The sequence below is a fragment of the Chelonia mydas genome, chromosome 1 (genome assembly GCF_015237465.2).
Source record: "Chelonia mydas isolate rCheMyd1 chromosome 1, rCheMyd1.pri.v2, whole genome shotgun sequence".
NCBI classification, from domain to species: Eukaryota; Metazoa; Chordata; order Testudines; family Cheloniidae; genus Chelonia; species Chelonia mydas.
Window position 1 is genome coordinate 40,418,638 of NC_057849.1, and position 26,209 is coordinate 40,444,846.

General features: G+C 37.0%; 1 protein-coding gene across 1 annotated transcript in view; it reads right to left on the bottom strand.

Moving 5' to 3' along the window:
* XPO4 (exportin 4) overlaps nucleotides 1-26,209 on the bottom strand; it is a 129,998-nt gene that overhangs the window by 39,422 nt on the left and 64,367 nt on the right. The window contains 8 exon segments of the mRNA XM_007059121.4: nucleotides 1,188-1,333; nucleotides 1,482-1,624; nucleotides 4,202-4,378; nucleotides 10,523-10,697; nucleotides 10,973-11,130; nucleotides 13,614-13,726; nucleotides 24,771-24,924; nucleotides 25,715-25,831. Of these exon segments, the coding sequence (XP_007059183.2) occupies nucleotides 1,188-1,333; nucleotides 1,482-1,624; nucleotides 4,202-4,378; nucleotides 10,523-10,697; nucleotides 10,973-11,130; nucleotides 13,614-13,726; nucleotides 24,771-24,924; nucleotides 25,715-25,831 (1,183 nt within the window).

The following is a 26,209-nucleotide window of genomic DNA, read 5'->3' on the forward strand; positions in this document are numbered from 1 at the left end:
ACCTGCAGATACCAGAATTGATGCCTCTGTAGAATAATAATTTTTTACAATACATTTCTAATAGTTTTTTTTTTCTGCAGCCATGTGATAAAATGTCTTAATTTTACAGTTTCAACTCATCTGCACTCTGCTAACAATCCAAGCCTTTTAGCAGCTTTCAAAAGAATGCCAAACAAACTTACCACAAAAAAAGGTTTCCTTCTTTTCATAGTAAGCATAGCTCAGGTAGAAGAAGGTATTTAAAAATACAGTATGTCTGATGTCCAGGATAGGCAATATTCATTCCTGGTCTAGTGACAACTGTAATGTCCGTTGTACCATAACTCACCAGAACTAGAAATAAAAACTTTATCCCAGGAGGGATAATGGTATGGCTAGTAAACTGTATACCATATTTACATCAAGATCTGGTAAAATCACTAAGACATCAGACATTCAAAAATCACAAAATCCTGTTTTATTAAACATCTTAAAAGATGTACATTTTTATTCCAATATTTCTGCCACTGTGGCATGGGCATAGTAACTAAGGTAATTTGGTTTTATGAATCAATATAAAAGATAGTACCAATAAAAAGTTTGAAACTTAAAAATGTTTCAAAAATAAATTGCCCTAAAATGTAGCAAAGTATGTATGGTGCTGTGTGGTTGCATCAGTGTTTTATTGACACTCTATTTGGGATGATCTCCATAACTCACTCAGGTCTTTGTCACTCCTCAGTAACATGGCCATCAGAAACTCATGCCAGTAAGTTCTTTATGCCATTACATACCTCAGATATTCTCTATTTATGATCTTTCATTGACAGCAAGCTACCTGAATATGGCGACTGACTATACTTAATAACAAACAGGTCAAAAGTGAATGACAAAATCAGTACAAGCACAGAAAGTAAAATGTCTTCTATTAACATTTTTCTAAGCATCTTCATAAGAAACAAATTATTTCTATCACAATTAACATAAGGAAATAAGAAGAAGAATGATAAAGTAACCCAGTATTGTTGAAGGGCAAATGATACGTTTGCCTCTATAGTTTGTGAAGTATCTATATGAGACAAAAGATAATGACCGCATACAAATCAATTACAAGGATGAGACATATGGGTTGACTGCAGTTTTGGCTGAGGAGCTCCAGTTTCAGATACAGTATACCAATATTTTGTGTGTTTAACACTTCCACTAACCTGTGACTAAAATAAGCCAATGAATATCCTCATACAGATCATCAAGCACTTTATTGTCAATTGACCCTGATCCTGGTGAGGCAAGTAACTGCTGCTGATGTCTTTGCAACTGACCATGGAGCCTTGTCACTCTGTCTTCTAATAAACTGAAGAAAAAACAATGAGCAAATAACTTTATGTAGTCATTACGTAAATTAAGATTATATTAAAGAATTAAACTCTGCTTAACATGAGATTCTTTTGTTTAAATCATCTGACTGAAGTACAGTACACTTTTATAATTATCTCTTGTACCTTGTAAGAAGAGGTATACAGTGTTCTGCAGCAATTCTTCCTAGCATGCCTACACTGGCCAGCTGGTCAGAGAACTGGTCTCTATCATCTTCCTGCAGTTCGCTTATTTCTTCTTCCTCCCGAGAGGCTACACCATTGGCAGTCTGATATGATTTTAAATAAGTTAAAAGTCATCAATGTATATTATACAAGATATCTACTGTGTTAAGAATATTAGACTATGTAAAGAAGAAAAAAAATCACTTTTCTACATGCTGTTCAATTTTTTGGTGTTCCAGATGGAAAATCAGAAATGTAAGTTTAAGTTTAATAAAATATATGTAGAAGAATTAAGAAAGGAGTTGGTGACTTAATGCCCATGGTTTTCTGGAATCAGGAGTATGACTAGGTCTTTCCTCTGAAACAATCACTGAACTCTGAACTCAATTCTCTTATAAAACGGGAATGCAATAATGTAAGTCCAGATATTGAATGAGACTATTTCTAATAAATGGAGGAATTACAGACTGGCCACTGGATGCCAGTGACAGACAAAACATGATAGGAGAAACAGAAGGAGAAAAAAACAGGAGGAAAAAAATCTCATCCTATCTCCCAAACTTTTCTATCTGAATCAGGAGCTCGAACAAAATGCAACCTACGATAGGCCAAGTGAAAATGGCTTTAGGTGCATTTGGCTGACCCCACTGATCACATAGAACAGGCTCAAGCAATCAAGGAAGAGGCAAAATATAGAGTTTGTTCTCAAGGACTAGCTTTAGGCTTGAAATACGTCACCAACATACCAATAAAATTTGCAATAGACAAACTGAGCAAAAAGATTCTAAAATTCAAACACATCACTACTGGCTAACAGACACTAGTTTAGACACTAACCAAGACTGAATTACTACATTTGCTATCTGAGTCACATACACAAGAGGCCAGGAACTAATATTTTAAGCTATGAAAACACTGAGGCTGGATATTTTGTTTGCCAACTTCATACACAAGTCATGACAAAGACAACGTTGGCAGTTCTAGAGATTTTATTGGGAGTCCTACCATGTTTGATGTTTTAAAATCCTAGCTCCTGGAGTCTTGTTATTACGTAAAAATCAGAGCTTTCATTAAGGAAAAGAAAAGTTTCCAGCCCTCATTGTTTACAGAGTAAAGGCTGAAAAACTGAATACTAAAAGATCAAAAAATCAGAAGTGAAATAAGAACCACCTTAAATTTGTTTTTTTTTATAAATCTCACGATTTTTAGTAAATCTCTATTTTGGAAAACTCAGGTTGGTAATATTGCAAAGACCCCTTAAGTAACATCATGACTTATTTCCAAGAACAAATATACTACATTTATGGGAAAATGGATTTCAGTGTTAATTGGAAAGTTAAGTATGAAATTGCAGTAGTTGATAAGAAAGAGAGAAGATTGTGTGTCAGAGAAAAGTATCTTTTTGCTGTCATTCTAGAAAGGAGCTGGGAAACTGAATCCAAACCTTAAATCCTCCCGAAGTGCTTTTAAATGCCTCTTTTCTTTATCTAAACTGGCAAATAATTCTCTTTTGGCCACTTCAAAGTTGCAGCTGCTCACTGAAGAGTGCTTTCCTATTTGAAAGTTCCAGCCACTGCTTTGATATTGAACAAGCAGCATTCTGAAATGCCAGCTGTGGCTTTTAAAAGGTTATTCATGGGATAAACGACTTATCTCACAGAAGGACATGAATTAACCTGTGTATACAAGTTATGTCAAGACTGTCTGTTATGAATTCAAGGTCTCTTGTAAAATATTCTTCTCTATACTGAAACTCTTACCACCATCTGTTAGGTATCAAGAGAAACGAAGTAGGTTTATATGGTATTTTTCGGAAGTGAGGTATCTCAAAGTCCTTTAAATACCATCAAGTTCGATATTACTGTATAAAAACTGGGCAATCATTAATATGCTCAAGATTTACATTCAACAGTCTACATCAGAACCTGTTTTAAGGGACAGAATGTTGGGATGGATTACTTTAGAATCTAAAGTAATTACTTTATAAGGAAAGGATAAAATGTTGGGATTTTCCCATGAAAATGCCATGGAATGTTTAAAATTTCCTCCTGGACAGCTAACACGGAAAGGCTGTATGGACCCTGGTTTACCATTTTATCTAAAAGGACAGTATCTCTACTAAAGCAGTTTCTCCTACTCTGAGCCCACAGTCCTACTGTGTATCTGATAAGTTTACACATATAAAATACACTTAAAAGGGGACAACAAAATAAGAATTTGGTGGTTAACTACAGAGAGAATTAACAAGCACACTATCAGGTTTATAATTCCATTGAAGGATTTTTGGTTTCACCAAAATTCCCCAAAAAAGGTAGTAATTTATTTTGTCACTAGACCCAAAGATGGAAGAATAAGAGGTAAGCAAATTTTTCAATTATAGGGCTATTTTATATATTTAATAAAGCCAAGGTTTTAAAAGCATTCTCCACACTGCTCTCCCCTTATTTTCTCTTTAAGATGAGAGGGAAAAAGGCTGTCAAAGAACCCTCTCCTGTGTCAAACTCAGCACAGAGTAATTGCTAATCATGTTTTTTTCATCACTACTGCAGACCATGTAAAAAAATTTCTGTTACCTCCTTTAAAAAGTTACTTAAGTAGTGTATATCTAAGAAATGTTTAATTACTGTATACACTATCAGAGTGCTTATTATTACCCCAAGAACCGCAGATTAAGAACTTACCAAGTTCCTTGTACCATCAGGAGCAGCTAGGTGGCACTGAATATAAGAATTAAAAACCTGAACAGCATGTTGCGTAAAGAAGCCTTTGTGGAAATGTTTGTCATCTTGTACCAAGGTAAGCCAGGATTCCAGCAATTTATCATATGCCTCCATGTATACCATGTCATCTTTGTCAAGCTGTAAGAAAAAGATTATTACCAAACTAAACAAAGCGAAACAAACCAAAATTGCATTAGTAATCATAAATCTTTAACAGATATTCTACACATTTTTATAAACAATTAATATAAAGATTTGAGCTGAATTCAGTTACAACTGCTATAAAAGATACACACAAGAGTTCAAATGGATTCCCTGACATATCACATCACATGACAAGGGCCAGCAAGTTTTCATGCTGGTTATACTTTTTAAAAAACTGGTAATCTAAAAACAAAGTGAGGAAGATCCTTCCCTGCACCTAAAAGTTTAACATCAAAATCTTCTTCCCAAATTACAACTTTAAAACCTAAAGATAGGCCACCATAATAAGTAACCTGATTTTCAAAGGTGATGTGCACTCACAGCTCCTCTTGATACCAATATTATATTATAATACATAAAATATAAAATATAATATAATCACACACACATAATTAAGGCTGCGTTTCTGTCACAGAGGTAGCGGATTCCATGATTCCTGCTACCTTTATGACTTCCTCAGCTACAGTGTCTGGTGCATCTAACCCCGGGCCAGCTGCTTGAGCACTCCGTGGCCAGCCACACCAGCCACTGCGGGAGCGGCCCCAGGGCTGGCCACACTGGCTGCTGCTTGGACAGCCTTGGGCAACTGGCCCTGAGGACCGCCCAAGCAGCAGCTGTCGCGGTGGCAGCCGGAGTGGCGGCCCCGGATGCCGCCAGAGAAGTAGTTTCCGGGGGCCCTGGAGCAGCGGGCCGCCAGGGGAAGTCAGCCCCCAATGCTGGAGCAGGGGTCCCCTAGAGCAGCAGCGCCCCATGAACAGAGATTTAGTCACAATGGATATTTATAGTAAAAAAGTCACGGACAGGTCATGGGCTGTGAATTTTTGTTTATTGCCCGTGACCGGTCATGACTTTTACTAAAAATACCCGTGACTAAATCTTAGCCATATATATAATATATAAAATCACACCTTAAAAAAAATAAAATAAATAAATAAAAAAAAAAAAGACAGACAAGAAGGTGAAAGAATCCTCTATTCTGGGGAGAAGCACTATTAGGATTTGAATCTTCACAGTACACAATTACAGGCAAACTATTTTTTTTTATAAAAGTGGCAAAGAGTTCTGTGGCACCTTATAGACTAACAGACATATTGGAGCATAAGCTTTCGTGCATCTGACAAAGTGGGTATTCACCCACGAAAGCTTATGCTCCAATACGTCTGTTAGTCTATAAGGTGCCACAGGACTCTTTGCTGTTTTTACAGATCCAGACTAACACAGCTACCCCTCTGATATTTTTTTATAATAATTCAAAACAAGTCATCAATCTTGGAGACTAAAAATGGCAGGGATCATTCCACAAAACCACACACACAATAGATAACTGAAAGTGCAGGTAATACGAACATACATTTGAGAGTAACCATCAAAATACTGGAGTGGAGGTTACCATTTACAATTATACACACAAAAGAATAAAATGTCACAAGATGGAAGGGGGAAAAAAGGGTCTCAAAATGAAGTTACTATGCTGCAGGACAGATGAGGAGCCTTTGTCCGAAAAGTTTCTATAACACTATTGGATCAAATCATTATTATCCTGAGGCTGAATTTAAACAATAATGTTTAGTAAATTTATCCAAATGTCACATAGCTGCCTTGCTAAAGTCCAGTTGGAAAAACAGTATAAGTGTACTGCTGCAAGACCAGCCTTTTAATAAATGGTCCTTATCATGACCTTTGAGCAGGAGGCCTACCATGGTATAATAATTTGGTATAGTAGAACATAATGACTTGATGTCTTCATAAAATAAAAAGTTAGTGACTATGGCCTTAAGTCTGCTCCAGATAAAAGCTTAGTGACTTTTAACAGCAGGCTTGTAATGAAAGTCCTCACTGTGATGGACATGTGGGGCAAGGAAAAAAAAAGTTGGGATGACCAATCAAGATGGAAACATTTTAAGGCCCTTTTGCAGCACCATACTATCTTCAAGGTGATCGTACTTCCGAAATCAAAAACCAAGACATTCATAGATGCAATCATAGAAGGGGGGAGGGGGGGGGAGGGAAGTAGAGTCAGGAGGAAGAAGGGAAGAAAGAAGAATTTTATTCAACATAAAAAAGACAAAATTGGGAGACAGACAGCATAGTGAACCAGGGCTGGCCCAAGGCAAATTTCTATCCTCATTGCACATTTTATCCTTTCCTTCTAAAGTAATTTTTAAAGTGTGGTTACTTATTACATCATTGTGCATTTACCTTTTCTATTATGTAAAAATTTGTTAAAATTTACTGTTTCCCTTGCATTAGTTCTTTTTACGTAGGCCTTGCCTATACTGCCACTTTACAACGCTGCAACTTTCTTGCTCGGGGTGTGAAAAAACACACCCCCGAGTGCTGCAAGTTTCAGCACTGTAAAGTGGCAGTGTAGACAGCGTACCAGCAACGGTAGCTACTCTCTCGTGGGGGTGTTTTTTTTTTTTTTTTTATAGCGCTGGCTATACAGCTACGTTAAAATGCTGCATTGCTAGTGAAGACATACCCTTACTCTTCACTCTTCTCCTCCTTCCCTCTAACATACAACTATCTTTTCCCAGTCTTTATTTTCCATTCAATATCATTTTTCTACATTGCATAATAACTGTTCTCTCTCTCGCCCTCTATCTTTTTTCCCCCAAAATATGTTAGATATTCCTCCAAGTTTCCAATCTCTCCCCACTCTCCCTCTAGTGCTCTTCTCCTGTGGACACTTGTGGAGTGCACATTTTTAGTGTCACCAAAAATAGCTATACAAAAAGGAAAAAATACCCTTTTTTGAATATGTTGGTGTGACTACTGCCAACATCTGATTCAGTGACATGCATCTCTCTTGGACTGGAGGATTTTTTCCAGTAACTTTTAGTGTTCTGAATGAGTCATAAAACACAAACATGTGTCATTAATACAGTATTCATTTTGAACAAAAAAAAGCATCTATGCTAATTTGAATTTTCACTCCAAACACTGATCACAATGAACACTCGTTCTGCTGGACGTCGTCGTGAACACAGTGTAAATTTAACACTATACAGGAATAAGTCTTGAATTACATCTGACTGATTAAATGAAAAGCTGTTTCAGGTGTTCTGAAAAGTTCCTGGAATATTATATCAATGTTCTGGTAAAGCCACTTTACTAGTCTTCAAATACTTTATAATAAAGGTGTATTGATCACTAGGACCTGAAGTTCACTTCAGCACACTGAATATGTCACTGCCAACAGGGAAGTGGTCTCCAAGAAACTTAAGCGCACAGGTATAGAGTTCAGATTTCAGAGTGGTAGCCGTGTTAGTCTGTATCAGCAAAAACAATGAGGAGACCTTGTGGCACCTTAGAGACTAACAAATTTATCTGGGCATAAGCTTTTGTGGGCTAGAACCCACTTCATCAGATACATGGAGTGGAAAATACAGGAGCAGGTATAAATACATGAAAGGATGGGAGTTGCCTTGGCAAGTGTGAGGTCAGTCTAATGAGACAATTCACTTAACAGCAGGATACCAAGGGAGTAAAAATAACTTTTGAAGTGGTAATGAGAGTGGCCCATTTCAGACAGTTGACAAGAAAGTGAGAGTATAGGGTTGTTTTTTGTGAGGGCCCACTGGCAGTAGGTTTTTGCCTGGCCATACTAGTTTTTTCTTCCTTTCCTGCTAGCTAATTGGTCATTAGGAATGTCCTGGGTGATACCATCCATTTCCACACCTGTAGAGTTCTCTAATCACAATCCTGCCTTTTCCAGATTGTTTCTGTAGAACACACACATACCTATGGACTGGTCAGGTACATGGCCACAAATGTTACATGTTTGTAAACATGCAATGTCATAACAAACCCAAAAGGCATTAACTCAGAACTGGTAGAGCTGTTTCCTTACTGAAAATCTGAGATACACCAGGTGGTTGAAATGTATCCATACATGCATGGTAAAATCCCGGGCATACAAAAGAGGTATAATTTTTCCTAGTGACACAATTATTAATGTTACTTTTGACAGATAAAAAAAATCACCTATGTTTCCAAGATCTAGAAAGGGTTTGAACCTGGCTATTATGAACATCAGCAAACCCTTGGAATAAACCCACTTTGTTCTTTCACCTGGCAGCATACTATTCTAAGAGTAATTTAATTTCTTGCAATCTCTCTTCCTCGTGCAGTTGAATCTGAGAATATTTAACAACAATACTTTGATATAATTTCTCTAAAGCAATTCTGTATCCCATTAGACAATGCTGAGGATTCATGTGCTCTAGGTAACCACAAGCCATTAGAGAAAAGAAATCACTAGTTGCCCTCCAAAAAGACAGATCCTCCCAGGCAGATACTGCTACAGTTTGGCAATTTGCTGTAGGTTTTTGCTGCTTGTGATTTGACTGAGAGATGGAGTGCCCCAACTCTCAGTATACTAGTCACTTCTGATACCATATTTAAGATGCGTAGGCTCGCTCCTTTTTCTTAGCCCTTTGGGAACAGGAGAGTGGCTGAGGGTCAATGGGTGGCTTTCCCCCCTTTAGCTGTAAAGACAAGGTCTTCATCTTTTCTCCAAAAGATTCATCATATGGAATATCTTCATGCTTCTGCTGAACCTCTGTATGAAAGCCTTATAAATGTAACTAGTCAAAGAGCATCAGTCCCAGAAATAACTGCATTTAACATCTTTGTCGGTTACAAATCTGTAAAATGGGGCAATTTAACCATAGATGAAGTTTGAAAATATACAGCATTTAAGAATCTCACAAAGCGTTATCCCCATTTTACAGATTAGGAAATGGAACCTCAGAAAGGTTAAGTGACTTGCCTCGAGAGCACTGTGGTCTAGTGGAATAAGCATTTGTCTAACAATAGTCAAGACAAGGGTTCTAATGTACTGAGTTGCGCTCTGACCTTGGGCAAGTTAACATCTGAGCCTCAGCTGCCCAAACTGTAAAATGAAAGAGACATTTGCCTACTTCATAACTAACATGGAAAAGTATTTGATAATGTAAGCGCTAATTGTAAAGGTCAGTCAACAGCAAAGGTAGGAGAACTCAGGCCCTTCTGACAACGAGAAAACCTCCACATAATACATTTTAAAAGCTTTTCAATATAGGATCTTTCTGGAGTTTTTTGTTGGTAAAGCCCAAATATAGAGAAAACCACCTTTTTATAAACATATAATCTAAGAGAAAAATTTTTTAAACATTGCTAATAAATAAGGACAGTTTTGTATTCTTAAGTTCTATTTTTACATCACTGTGTAGCAAATTTCCAGATATTAGTTCTCATTATCATAAACAGGAGATGCACAGTTTATCTGCCTTACTAACTATGTCTCGTCTTCAAATAGCTCCTCTTGGGATTGTTTCATTTTTAATATTACTCTCCTGGGCAGAGAGGTAGAGGGATAGTAATTGCTCATGTATGTTCAGCCAACAGCTTTGATATAACAACAAAAACACTGAATTACCTGACCACCTAAATTTGTAAAAATGTCATCTGAGTCAACAGTCAAGGGATACTTAAAACAGCCACTATGACACAGGATGGGGGCAGTAATAGGGAACATCATAGCAGATGCATTCACTTAAACAGAAGTTCAAGCTTCAGGTAAGTTTCAATTTGCCCATATGTGCACATAGCCATTCCAGGCTTTCAAATCTGTAAATTGTTAACCATTTATAAGCACTTCTCAGAAGTCCTACCTGAACGCTTAAGCAATATTTAATGCCTACTATACTTGCTAGTGAAGCTGTCAATTTAAAATGAGGAAGTTTAATGGGTATTTTAATCAAAATTTTAATTCAAGTTTAAAATTGTTAGACTTTTTTAAAGGTGCATAATTATTTCTATTGTTCATTATTAATTATATTGGTCTACACATATCTCTTCTACATCTGATTTCAGTAACGTAAAAATAAACTAAAAGTTAACAGCAACTTTCAAACAAAACTAATGAATCTCAGAAAACATATTACAGAATGGGGCTAAGACATCCAAACATTACTAAGTCATTACAAATCTATTACATTCTTATGTCTCTTGTTAATTTGATGTTCATCATAAATGCAATAAAAAGAACTCAACTCTTTCAAGAATCAATTGCAGCTCAAGAACAGTACTCACCACTTCTTCCAGTGCAGCACTTCTCCCAAAAGAACAGGTGAGGTGTGTGAGGCAGTTAACAAACGAAGAGAAAAGTTCATTTGGAATGGCAGTTAAAACATTGCGAGGAAACACAGTTATCAGGTTGCTGAAAACACTGGAGATTCCCATTGCTTCAGAGTCCTCTATTTCAATTCTATAGATAGAAACAGCAGGGTTGGGTTTTTTTAGAAATTAGGAAAAAAGCTTAAAATTGGTCATTTTATGGATGACTTTCCTGCATTTAACAAACCAATATATACTTTATACTCTTTTCAGGAAATACCCTTTTTTTAAAAAACGTTATTCCATTTTAACAGTCCAACTCCAAACACAAACTATGCAAAGAAATAAGCCACACTGGCTCTCTCCTTCCACTCCAAAGTAAAGATTAAAAGATGCCATCTAAATGTAAAGGGCAAGTGTACATACCCATTGATAGTATTCAGTAATCCCTCAATGAAATGTGCCAGATAATCAACTTGTGAACCTTCATCAGGAAAGACTGGCCCATGCAGAGAAGCTAGCTGTGCTAGGCACTGTAGAGAGTCTTGTGCCATATCTGTATCCTCTCTGATTTTTCGATGTACCTTTTACAAAGTGAAATAAATTAATTATACATGGAAAAACAGCGTGTTCTTACAACAGTCACATGGCTCTCAATCCAAAAGAGCAGACACCAAAAAAATCTTACCCTAATTTCTAGTCAATCTGAAATGACACTGCTTCTACAGCATCTCCCTAAACCAGAGTAAACATCAAGATTGCTCCTCAGTTTATCAACGTCATGAGCCATGACTTAACTCACCAAAACTAACACTTAACTGGGTCCTACCTACATTTTAGAAATTGAACTGTTTAGTGCATGTTATGTCTTAAAGAGGGAAACAGATGCCAGCCAGTCAGACATACTGCTCCTTCTAAAAACAGCAATAATGACAGTCATCTGTATTATGCTAACTATGCCTAAGCTACAGCGTCTTGCTAAAGTTACTTGATAAATTCAATCAAGATTATATAGATGCTTCTTTAGCAGAGGTAAACACTGAAGGCACACAAAACAAGTGCACCTCACCTTGGTAACATCTCCGAGACCACTAGTAATTTTTTCTCATTTCTGCAAATGGAGTGTTACGTTACTACTTATGTGATTATCAATTCTGGATTAAAATAAATCTAACATCAATAGATTTAAAACACATTCTTACATATTTATTGCAATTATGAAATATGGACTTTAAGGCTTTTATTAGGACAAGCATTTTATTTCTACATGACAAAACAAATAGTATAATATAATGGCATAATAAATACTAGTACAGCCGGCCTCTCAAAAAAACCCAGTCTTGTTAAATTGATATATATAAAAGCAAAGTTAAATCTTTATTACCATTTCTCTATTTAGCCCATCTCAAATGTTATCCAAGTGATAATTGTGCAACTAACATGAACCTCTAAATGATACAGAAAGACAAGTTACAACTATTTTAACTTGTGAAAGATCAAATCACATGAAAACACAATTTTGGAATTTAAAACAATTCTTCCCCACTCCACCCTATTAAAATAAATCTTATACCATGTAGAAATTAGGATTTTTCTCCTTTAAAATGGCAGTTTTACAAAACTTAGAAGTATTCCATTTTGTTAGTTCAAATAAGTGTGTAAATTATCACAGTTCATCTAATTTTTGTATTTGAACAAGAATTTGATATCTACCGAAGCAAAGGCTTCAAATTACTTCAAATGCAAAATAAGTCTTTATAAGACGTAAGCAGTGCTACTTAAAACAAAAGTAACGAAAGTGTGCTGTTTTGATTTTTGTTCATTCACAAATGATGTAACAAACTGATGTATTCTTTAGTTTCCATTAAATAAAATAAATGTTTAGTATTCAGAAGAATTCATCTTCTGTATGTGATGGATAAGGCAGTTACTCAAAATTTAACACTGAAGAACAAATCAGAAGTCAAACATTTAACTCAGGGACTTCCTAATACAGTTAAACTAGAAAGGGTTAACCTGTAAACCCAAAAGTTATTTGCATTAGGAGGTTCACAGCTGACAGTAGCAACTGTCTAGATCGTCTAGACAGCTGTTCAGATTGTGTGTGGCTGTTAAGAGTTCTGCCAGGAAGTTTTTCACCTTTTCAAGAACTGCTGGAGCAAGATAAATTTTCAGTCAAACAAATGAATCTCCTTTATAAAACACTGAAGATAGATGTGCATTCAAATTCACGTGTCAGACAAATCACTTTTGGTTCTAGAGATTTATATATGCTACATAGTACCCACCCCTAAGAGTTTTGAGTATATCATTTCTCTGCTTTGCAAAAGGAACCCTAGCCTGAAGAATGTTGAGCTGTAAGATCCCAAGAGATGTGATATAAAATAAGATTAGCATAGCAGTTTACATAAATAATTTGAATGCTGTTGCTGGGCTGACTGCAATTTAAGCAAATATTAACAAAAAATAGTGGTAGAAAATTACTTTTACCCAGCTTTAAAATCAGTTTAAAAAAAAAATACGAAATAACCATGTGTTGCTCAGCTATTTTCTAGTCAGATCTACTGTTGACCTTTTTGGTTTATATCCAGCTTATAATGAATGGAGTTTTATGCTAAACTTGGATGGAGAAATGCAAAGATATTGCTAGTTTTCAACTGTTCTGTTGAGCAAAGTGTTACAGGAGCAGTGAAAACCTATTGTTCAGCTGATATTTGTAGAGCGGCAACACCTTAGCTAAAAAGGTATCTGATAACACTGCTCACTCATTATGCTCAGAATTTCATCTGGCAAATAGATATGTCCAAGATATGAAATGAATACATGATTAATTTTTAAAAGAAAAATAATTTAAGGTACTTTACATGCAAAGCATGTTGATCACTTGATAGGAAAAGAAAATCAATAGTCCATCATCACCTTAGAAACTTGCTAGGGTAAAAATTGATGTTAACAGAATTAGTCTTACCTGGTACAAAAGGAAGAATCCAACAATAATGTTTTAAAAGAGGAAGGAGTTGCTTCTCTGTGACCTGTATTATGAAAGTTGAAGAAGAATGAGACTTACTGTAAAGAAAAGCTCCATAACTCTGATGTCCAGGAGGGTTTCACGCCACAACTCTGTTGGCTTTAGCATCACATTTTGTGAGGATTCAAACATAGCTATATAATGTCTGCCCAGTTATCTGGTGTCAAGGTCAACAATAACATTCCTACTTGCCTTTAAAAAAAATCCTAGATACAACAGGATCCATTCAGAAAGAATGTAATGGAAACAATCTTTAAGCCTCTCCACATACACAGCATAATTCATGCATGAGGCCAAGGAATAAAAGGTATTAAGTATTGAAAAAAAGAATGCTCCAGGAATGTTAGATAACAGTTTGATCATAATTATGAGGCATACCATAGTGATATGATCACTTTGATAACCGGGATATCTAATGTGACGGGGGAGAAGGGAAAAAAGCAACCGCAATTAACAGGTGTTAAAATTTATGCAAAATAGGAAATCATTTTCTAAAAAATTTTCCTGGCAGCTTTTATAAAGGCCTTATGATTGCTAAAGATAGCTCTTTGAAACATATATCCTATTTTTCTAAATAGCCAAATATGCTTCACAGAATGAAAATATGTTCCCCCCTGTATTACTCTAAATTTTTTTTATCATGCTAGGAAGAATAAAAGCATAAGGCACCACAAGTCATTGTTCTATTAAGCATATGTTCTCAAAAGAGAAACCAAGACACACACTGCATCTATGAATTCATTGCAGAGAACCATCTAATTGCTCAACATTAAATTACAAGCATGGAAATCTGCAAATGTTATAGTGCTGGATAACCAGAGATGCAAGAAAACACTTAAACATGTAAATCCACTGCACTCTGTGTCACTCTATGACTATACTAAAGTATATAAATATTTAAAGAGACACTGAGAATACGCAACACATAATACTACATGTGGTTAAAGGCATCATATATACTCCAGATTTCTCAAAATATGTAAAGTTCTAGACAGAGTTTATACCACACTAGTAGATGTCAATAAGCTGTACTCATACTGATCACATTATTCAAAAGAGTAAGCAAGTGGGAAATTTAAAATATATATATATGTAAGTGGCATAAACAAAAGTGTGAGCATAAAGCAGGGCGCAACATTTTTACTGCCACTTGTTTGAGGAGACATCATGAGTACCACAGTGACTCCAATCATACGACAGCAACCAAAATAGAACCCCACCACCATCATACACAGTTGAACCCTCGTATAGTGAAGTAATTTTTTCCATAGAGCAATTTCATTGTAAGTGGGAGGTTCACTATAACCAGAACTGCAATCAACATATAATGAACTGAAAAAAATCAGGACTTTTATACTATTTCAATACAAAATGAATTTCATTACATACAAATTTACCAAATGTATATGAGAACAGTATGGACTCAGAGATACACAACAGATTGTTTCATACAGAAATATAAGATAATGGAGTTTTTGGTCTCATTTATATTTGAGAATATAAATAAAAGCTTAAGAATTTTTATAAAGTGACTTGATGAAAGTATTTCAGTTTTTTGGATGAAAATAAAATATTGGTGTAAGTTATTATAAGAAATAACAATCCTTCACCAAAACTTTATAATTACTCTCAGGTGCATTTCAAAGCACTTAGCAGTAGTCTAAATTGTACAGTAAGTTATGAATGATTTTCTCCACCCACGGTAAACTGATGAAGAAAATACAGCAAGATAAGTTATTCTTTACTTGTAAAAGTACTCTTCTCCTTAATTCTGTACCAAATGAATATGAAATATAGAAGTACCATAAGAGGATTAGAGATTCAATTTACTCATTAGTAGGTCTAATTTACAAATGGGACCAGTTACATATACACACCTAATTTGGAATGAAAGAAGGGCTGGTTTACTGTCACTATTTTAACAAGCCTCAGTATTTAGTAGTCATATCCTGTTATTTTTAGAACTGAATCTCATACTAATGGCCTGATGACACATCTGACAATAGAAGATTTGTAAGTGAAATAACGTATATGTTCACAAAACAATCCAAAATGAGACTGCAGCTACAGCAGAGAACCTGGAGCCCATTTTCCAGAACATGTCATTGCACTAGTGCTAGTAAATGTATAATTGCTAGTGTAGATAGGGCTCAGGCATGCTTATCACAGTGTCATAAACACTTGCTTCAGGAACACTACAGTGAAATTCCTGGTCTATGCTATGGTTTACACCGTTATTAGCATTGGTCCATCTGCAGCAGGGCTGAAAAATGGGTATGAAATTTGATATTGCACATGCAGCTTCTGATGCTACCCGTGATAAATGCTGGCTTTGTAACACTGTTATCAAAAATGAATTTGAAGACTGTCAATGCTCTTAAAGCAACAGAAATATGACTAAGTTGTGCAATACTTTTTCCAGGAGTTCAGACAGCAATATAGTTTAAAAATAAAAATGCCACTGCACCACCCTATAATATCACAGAAAAACTAACTCAATTTTTTTTAATTAATTTTTTTTTTTTTTTTAAAGAGCATATCATTAAAACAGCTCACTGGTGATACCACACAAATGCACATTAAAAACAACCAATAGGAAATTCAACTTTGTACTCAGATAATGTAAAATACAGAGATTCTTACAGAAGGTGGAAGTCTTTTAAAATCAGAAACAAGATTATTCAGTGAACAGTCTCAAATTGTGCTGAGAAGTATAATAATGTAGAAATTTCATTCATGCCATGACATATAGTAAGGCAAATGTATTCACAGGTGCTTTTGCTGGAAGAGAACAATTGCAGTTCATACTGAAGTATTGTTTTGGAAGGGTTCATTTAGCTTACATTGGTTCCTCTCATCCCAACTTATGTATGCACCCACCAATGTCATGATGAGCATAGTCTTTACAGCTTAGAGAAATAAAACCATGTTTTCAAACAAGGGCAATCACTGGGAAATTAAAATGACTTTCAAACTATATATGCTCTAAGTATTACTTACAATTACACACATTTTTATTGACATACTTACTATTAATGAATATCTGCACAACATAAAATAGGTGGCGTTAACCTCCAGCTCTATACACAGGTCAGCCTTCTCTGCAGCGCAGCCAAATTCCATGACTCCCCTGTGGAAGGCACTCTGTGGGTCCACAGCCCATGAGTAGGGAATGGACAGGATATGCACTGCTGCCCCTCTGACCCTCAAGAGGTGGGGCTATATTATCTTTTCCACAAAACCTCTCCATGGTCTGAGGGCAGCAATTGGGGATTAGAGCAAGTGTTGTAGCTCAGGGCCTTCTGCAGATCCACCAGGTTTGGTGATGGGTCCCCACAGCCTATTCCAGGTGAAAGCAAACCCTGCCTCTTCCCAACACAATAGGGGAGTAGTTCACAATCAATGCTTTGATTTCCTCTGACAGATTTCTCCCACTGGTGTTTCTGCAGGAGAGGATGATCTGGCGCATTATGAGATATTTGTTTCAAAGGTCATTTTAATCAAGCTTTAGAACTTGTTTGGAGAAAAAGTGTTTCAAGTACAATAGAAGTACTCCTATACATATGTTTTACAGATAATTAACCAATTTAAATAGAATCTAACAGCTGGAAGTCTGCTGTACAACCTTGTAATGCCAGTATACTGATTATATTTAGAGTTTAAAGACTGTTTCTGGTTTGCAGCTCTGCCAAGCACATGGCCAGGATCTGAGAACAACTCACTAACACTGATACACAGACGGACTGGGATTGGTCCCTATGGGAAAGGGACTCTCAGTCTATGAGGGATCTTACAAACCCTCATAAGTCCGTACAGGATAAGCCTTTCATGTTTGACTTTTTTGGGGAGGTGGGGTTTAGGTAATAAAATGAGGAAAGCCCATGTTTGAATGCTTAGCATATTCTGCTTTAAAAAAAAAAAAAAAAAAAATCAGCCTACAATTTTAAATACTAAACTTTTTCCAGGACAGCATAATTAACAGTTAAGAGAAAGGCTCAGTTACCTTGCAGGTGAGGTACTGGACTCAGAACACCTAGGTTCTGTTCCCAGCTTTGCCACAGACTTCTTGTATGCCAGTCACTTACAGCCCAGTTTTCAGAGGTGCCAAAACTGGAGTTGTGTGCACTCAGCACCTTGAAAAGTCAGGCCTTTAATCTCTGTCTCATTTCCTCTTTTTTTAAATGGGGATAAAACTGCTTCCTTACCTCCCAGAGGCACTGCAAGATCTATTAACGTTTTCAAGGTGCTCAGATACTACACTGCGAAATCAGAACTACTAACTGTGATATGTAACCTATCATTTCAATCAGCTTCTGTACCAGATGACTGGAAGATAGCTAATGCAATGCCATTTTTTTAAAAAAGGCTCCAGAGGTGATCCCAGCAATTACAGGCCAGTAAGCCTAACTTCAGTACCAGGCAAATTGGTTGAAACTGTAGTAAAGAATAGAATTATCGACACATAGATGAACATGATTTGTTGGCAAAGAGTGAACATGGGTAGGAATAAATGGTCAGTTTTCAGAATGGAGACAGGTAAATAGTGGCGTCCTCCGGGAGTCTGTACTAGGACCAGTACTGTTCAATATAAATGATCTGGAAAAAGGGGTTAACAGTGAGGTGGAAAAATTTGCAGATGATACAAAACTACTCAGAATAGTTAAGTCCAAAGCAGACTGTGAAGAGTTACAAAGGGATCTCACTAAACTGGGTGACCGAGCAACAAAATGGCAGATGCCCATTGGAAAACATAATCCCAACTTTACATATAAAATGATAGGGTCTAAATTAGCTGTTACTATTCAAGAAAGAGATCTTGCCATCACTGTGGAGAGTTCTCTGAAAACATCCACTCGATCTGCAGCGGCAGTCAAAAAAAGCTAACAGAATGTTGGGAATCATTAGGAAAGGGATAGATAAGACGAGAGAAAATATCATATTGCCGCTATATAAATCCATAGTATGCCCACATCTTGAATACTGTGTGCAGGTGTGGTAGCCCCATCTCAAAAAAAATATATTGGAATTGGAAAAGGTACAGAAAAGGGGGGAAAAAATAATTAGGGGTATGGAACAGCTTCATATGGGAAGCGATTAATAAGACTGGGACTTTTCATCTTGGAAAAGAGATGACTAAGGAGAGGGATATGATCGAGATCTATAAAATCATGACTGGTGTGGACAAAGTAAATAAGGAAGAGTTATTTACTCCTTTTCATTACACAAGAACTAAACTAACATGAAATTAATAGGCAGCAAGTTTAAAATAAACAAAAGGAAATATTTCTTCACACAATGCAGTCAACCTGTGGAATTCTTTGCCAGACGATGTTGTGAAGGCCAAGAAAATAACAGATTTCAAAAAAGAATTAGATAAATCCATGGAGGATAGGTCCATCAATGGCTATTAGCCAGGATGGGCAGGAATGGTGTCCCTAGCCTCTGTTTGCCAGAAGCTGGGAATGGGCAACAGGGGATGGATCACTTGATGATTACCTGTTCTGTTCATTCCCTCTGAAGCACGTGCCATTGGCCATAGTCAAATGACAGGATACTAGGTTAGATGGATCATTGGTCTGATCCAGTATGGCCATTCTTATGTCCTACGTCTTATATAGTTTACAACAAAATGTCTAGGAAAACCCAAGTGATGAAGCACTAATTATGGCTGAGTTCAGTTTCAATATGGTGTTTAAGTTTTGTTTAGTTATGTTTAAAATTCATGAAATCTGAACCCCCCTTCTCACACTCTGCTCAGTATCTCTTGAGACACTATTAACAGGATTAACACTTAAGTTGAACACAGGACCACAGACCACATGCCTTACTCAAAAGTACGTAGACCCTCAAAAAGCAATTCTAACTGCCTGGTTTCAGAGCTGAAGTCTGGTCAGCTTTTACCCAAGGGTGCCGAGATTGATAGCCTCTTATTTTTATGACCAATTTGGCACTTCTTTGCATCCACCCTCTGTAGCATTGGTTGAACTCTCTTTACGGTCCAGCAATTCAATCTAAATACGGAATCTCCAGGCAGTTCATGTATACTGACAATCTGCTTGGCTAACTTTTTTTTTTTTTTTTTTTTTTTAAGGAATTTATGTTTAACACAGGACTGTACTGTTTCCCCCGCCCTCCCCCACTTTTTTTTGGTCTCTTATGCTGCCTGATTGCATATTTCCCATTCTAAATGAGGTGTGGTTGACCAGTCAGTTTGTAACTCTGAGGTCCTACCGTATAACAAAGACCATGTCAACATGCTTCCACTTACACCATGCTCAGCGCCAACTTGAGCTTAACATCTTTTTGAATGGTTCATGGTTGGCACAGGATTCCAAGTCAGTGTAATCTAGGGGTCACCCTACGTTGCACACTTACATACAAATACCATCTCACTAAAGTAGCTCAGAAGATGAAAAGCAGAGATTGTCTACTGAACAAAGTGGTAGGCCCACTTGGAGTCAATGCACAAACTCTACATAGTTCAGGGCTTAACTCTCTGCTACTCAATTGGAGAATATTGTGCCCCAGTTTGGTTAAACTCTGCCCACACTATACTAGTGGACACACAGCTGAATCATTTCATTATTACAGGCACGCTGAAGCCAACAAAACTTGTATGGTTACTAGTCCTAGCCAATGTTCCTCCACCTAACACTCGGTGTCTGAATACAGTCAAAAAACCAACCACCAATGTACAGCAAATGCCACACCGAGCACTGTTCAGGGATATATGGGATGGACTCCACCACTGACTGCAAAGCAGAGATCCTACCTGGACAGTTTTACACACTTTCCATCCAGTTGACATTATCAGTTCACTGTGCCAGACCAAATGGGAGAGAGCCTCTCCCACTACCAGGAACTCCTACATCATCATCAAGCCATATGACTGGCTACCTGGCTTTGGACTCCCAGCTGCCTCTTGAGTCAGCTTAACAGGTTCAGGTGTGGGGTAGTTCACTGTACCAAGACCAGTCATGGCTGGGGCATACAGGGGAACACACTGTGAATTTGTGGTGCTGTGGAGAATTCTGCACACATGTTGAATGGTTGTTCTTTTCATGCTGGGCTCCCTGGAGATCTTCTTAAGCTGAAAACAACCAATTCAGAGATCACAGACTGGCTCACGATGATTTAGCAGGGGGGTGGTGGTTTTAAACCAGGCCTTACTTGTCTTGCCCACATACAATTGCTATATTTACATGCCTCTTCTCTTCCTCTGGTAGTTAGGGCCTCTTATGGTGGTTTCTTCTGGACAATGTTCTCTAGAGCATTCCATTTGGTTCTCTGACTGCTCCGTTAGATTTAGTGATAGATGTTTCCAGCTATCTTCAGAGACAATGACTGGAGTGCTAAAGCCTCCTTTAAAGATCTTACCGTGGCTCAAGGAATAAAAACCACCAAATAGATTCAAGGAGAATGTCCCTCACTTGTGCATTTAAGGCAATAGGCATGCTGAACCATTAAAGACAAAGGCAGATTCTCAGCTGGTATAAACTGCCATAGCTCCATTGAAGGCAACTATGACAATCTGAATCAGCTAAATAGCTGCACCATTATGCTACTAAAAAGAAGCAGATGTCTTAACCCAGATCCCATCTCAGCATTCACTATGGAAGAGACCCAAGCCCTCCAGAGATGCAGATCTTAAACAAAAACAAACAAAAAAAGTAGCACTAAAGCAATCATTACTGTAGAACTACTAGCTAAACTATTGTTAAACTTTAAACTAAACCTATTAACTAAAACTTATAAAAATCTATGTCTTAATGAGTCTGAAGTTCCATGGCTGAATTTGCTAACAAAGAAATGAACACAATTTCGGGGGGAGACAGGACGACAAAAATCTTATGCTCTCTGTTCAAGAACTTTTGGATCTGTGGACAAATCACAAAGTCAGGCCTCTCATGATTTTACTGTTGTCAGTGGTTTCATAACTTGCAACTAAAGGCACGTGACTTACTGTAGAGAAATCAGGAGGATCTGCAGAGGCAATTTCATGAGAGAGATGGGTTACAAGGGGACCACGAAGGACAGCTTAGTTGCATATGTCAAGATACACATGGGCCAATGGTATATAGCTCTGAAATAGGATGTTTTAGATATAATATGTGGCTCCCAGAGTGGGAATCAGCAGAGGCAAATTTATGAAAGAGATGGATATACAGCACAATACTAGTCCTGAGTTATCCAGTCTCCCCCAAGGTCAGTTTAAAAATTAAGGAAAAAAAAAAAGTGATCAGAACCAGCTTGATCCAAGTAAACAAAACAATGCTAATAAACAATGCTGTATCAGTACCAAAAAAAGCAATGCTACAGAAGCCAACATACCACTGCAGACTGCCATACATTCTTAGCAAAAAATAGGAATTCTATGTTATCATAATTTACAATTAGCACTGCCAAGAAATGTCTCAAGCATTCATAAACACCAGGTGAACTACTGTGTAGATAGTATTCATGGAGGTAATGGATAAAAATAACAATTGATAAATTGTCTGCATGTTATAAAGTGAGATGGAAGAAGCAGCATCTCACAAACCAGCTCTTGACATCACTAGTACTACAGTTTAACCATGATGCTGCCATGTGCCATCTGTGACATACAGATGCTTCATGTGAGAAACTGCATTTAGCTAAGCAAACTAGTGAGCATCCTATTACAGTATGAACACTTTTAGGCAGTGACTAAAAGTAATTTGTCTTAATACAATTCTTAAGAGATTACACTAAATTATATGACCCTTGAAGATTAAAACTCTCTTTGATTAGTATTGAGTTCATCACATTTTTGCCACTTCTTTTAAAGATACAATAATCATTTAACTAGAGATAGCAGATATCTACTGCAAATTAACTTCAGTCTGTCCTTGATGAACACAGGAATAAGCAGTGTATTTTGCCGAGGGAAGTACAAAATGCTATGGCAAAATACACACACACACACACACACACACCCCTGATGATTGTACAAGTCCATTTCTGAGGTCTGCTAACTGTCTGAGAATGAAGAGAACATCTGCTACAAAAATTTTAAAAAAGTTTCATTTAATGTATTTTGACGTATTAAAAGTGCAGTCACATTCAGGCCGAACAACTGGTGACCAAATGTTCAAGACCTATGGCCAACTGTCACATTTTTTTTAAATTAAAGATTTCTTAACAAAATTTAATTAATTATTATTCTAAATATGCTTTTCATATAAAATTGTAATGCCCAGCAGAGGGGAAAAAAACCCACATAATTCTCTCTTCCCTTTGATTATAAAAATACAGTTTACTAGCTACTGTTTCTTGAAAGTATCCAAGTGACTGAAAATATTGCTAGTACTAATCCAGTGATAAGGCCTGATTATCTGTTTCAATTAACACCTATTTACTGGCACAGAACAAGCCATTTTCTGATTACATACAGCTAAAAATGTAAGCTAGGTCACTAATTTAATTCTCCAATTTTCTTTGCATCAGTGTAGTTGCACCAATGTAACTGCATCATTTCAAACCCACAGTGCAGATGGACAGCACTCATGTAAATTATGACTTGCACTGGTGGTGCAGCATACCCCAGTTTCCAGCTGTGGTATTCATCTCCACTAGGGTCTTGTACTGAGGTAAAACTACATCAGTGGGAAAACCCACAACCCAAGACAGCATAGAGATGTCCCTCTTCTGTGGACACTGCTGAATTGCAACAGGTGATCCCAAAAGATATCCAATATTCTTCAAATCCCAAATTTTCCTTACACAACCTCAGCCCATTCAGCAGTTGGCCTCCAGAATCAGTCTTCAAAGCCCTTGGACCAACCTCATCTCTGGATTAACTTCATTGACTTTAGCTGAGTTACACCAGGGCTGAATATGCCCATTAATCCAGTCTGAATTCAGTGGTTTTCAACAGAACTGCAGGTGGGTGTTTTCTTTTAAATCACGGTACTTTCCCTATAACTTTAGGGGTCATAATACGAACTCAGCCTTCCAGATAAGACCTTAAGAATGTCCACTTTCAAGCATGGAAATCTCACTTTTACTATCTATTGTACAGTAGGTACACACATCCCAGAAATCAGGGCCAAAACAACCCCTACAACATGTTTTGATCACCCACAACCAACAATATTTCTGCGAGTGAAATAGAAGTCCTTACAGAGGATCCAGGTATAACATCTGAGTTTTTTTGCAGTGTATGTCATTCGATGCAAATGGATTTGAAAGGATTTAAAACAGCTTTATGAGTCAGAGATAAAAGTCACCCCTGGCATTGAAGCTTTGCCATTTAACTCTTTGTTGGATAAATGCAAAATGCAGTTTACCATATCTACACTGATTTTCTTCTAGTCTATATATGTGTGTGTGGGCATCTTTATTCCTCTCTTCTAGTGTGTGTAGGCATCTCTATTCTCTTTTCTCTCATTCCTTCCCCCTCCCTCCATGCCTCTTCCCCTTTCAGTCCCCACATTATAGTCCCTCCCTTCTTCTTTACTCTTTTAATCTCTTCCCACTTCTTTGGGATACCAAGATCAGCAACCTGTCACACAGAGGAATGAAGGGCTAAGGGACTGTCTTAAAGCAACCTGTAGGTTGTCAGGAGGAAGGGGAAGTGTACCAGGTGCAGTCTGTTCTGCCTGCCTGCTGACAAATGCTTTTCTTGGTGGGATCCTAAGATGCTTTTCTCCTGCCCATGGAAAAAGTAGTATAGAACTTCTCTTCTAGCTCCCAAAGCCAGAGGGGTTAATTCTTAGATGGTGTTAGTTCTACATCACCCTCTTCTTTTCTTGGTGGCGAGAAGGAGGTGACAGATCCACAGTGAGAAGCTTTACAAGCAAAACAAGGGCTCTGATCTATCCCTGCTGGTTCTGCCTAGTCTCACATTAAAGCGGTAGATGAAAGTTTCCACTCTGCACCATCCCAAAATCTGCCAGACAATCCAGCAGCCCATAACTAGCTGCTGCTTCTATGAGCTAATTTTACCCTTCTGACAAATACTTACAACTTTAAAGAGAAAACAGCAATAACACCTTGAGTATATAGTAAATATGAGCAAATATGGGAGTGACCAGTAGAGTGCATAGCAAAAAGGTCTAAATTACCCCCACTTGAAAAAAAATTCTCTAAATGTTACATTTTTCAAACGCTCCAGTTACCAAGTACAGGTGAAGTTAGTTAGCTGAAGCAAAGGTTCAAACATTAAAAGGATATAATTTGGAGGAAGAAAGTTCCAGCTTAAGACCTGATTGGCTAGTGCAAGATAACGCTGAAACACTGAAGACATCTGAGCATTGAGGTTTTCACGTCTGCTGAATTCCTGTAGTACCTCCACTGTTAGCATGAAGATCTGCCGAAGGTCATCTTCCTAGTGTTAGGAGGAATACACGTACTATTAATGGAGTCTCCCATTCATGAAGTAAGAAGTTCTTGATCAGGCAAATAGTGAGAAATAATAAAATTAAATTTTCTTTACAAAATCTGAGATTCTTTCATTAACTTTGAACATTTCTTATATCTGAACAGAAACAAGGCCTTTAGCTATGCAATGTAATACTTAAAAAAAAAAAAAGCTTAAATCTTACTAATAAATATTTGTCATTAAGAGAAAAAAACTGGTCATACATTTCTCTGACAACTGGTAGAGGAGGAGGGATTTGGTCTTTGGCATGGAAGAAGTTGATAAGCTGTTCCACAACAGTCACAGAACTTAAAGCTATGCCTTCACAAAAACGTTTATCCATAGCCAAACAATGCATCTGAGACAACCAGACCGCACCATCTGCAATAATATTTTTAAATGCATGGCTTTCCTTGGCTTTTAACCAAAGCTATATTTAAGACTATCATTGTTCCAAAGAGTATTAGTTTTATTTGCTATTGGTAGACAGGGAATTAAGATTCCTACTGTGTATAGATTCATAGATCTACATTCATAAAATGGACAAAAATGCATTACACTTTTTGAAACAAATATTCCTAACATTACTAAGATGTTTACTAAACAAGGAATTGATTTTAATTTCTAATATACAGGAGACTTTTGCACATACCATAATCGTTAATGCATTTGTTGGTGCATGAAAGTTTTCCTTTATTAACATTTCTATTTATCAGAAATATAGTTAGCATACGTTATTTTTATTTTATTTTTGTACCTGAAATATTCGTTTGCAGTTACCATGGAACTCCATGCTTAGTCCAATGTTGCTGGTTTTACTTGAACTTGAGAACTCGCTCAACAAAGCCGTTAAAATGGAACAGGCCAAAGTTTGCTATATAAGAAATAATATAAATTAAAAGTTGTTCAATAAGGCAATACTGCTTAAGATGCAGTTTATCTTATTAGAATATTTCTATGGACTTCAGTTACTTCAGCCACAAACTAGAGCAGTAGCTCAAGCTTTCCTTGATTCTGGAACACTTAAAGTAAAGCTCCTTGGATGAGCCATCTCGCCCTGGGCAGATTTCACACCTTTTCTGAGGGAACTTTAATACTTGGGTAACATGAAAAAGTAATATTAGAGTATTAACACAGGATGAAAAAAATCTGCTTTAAGACAATCATGTTTCTGCTTAGTTAGCTCAACCCATTTTCTATACATCTGTTTAGTTCCTTCCCTGTGCGTAAGGCTTTACGTTCATTAGGGGTA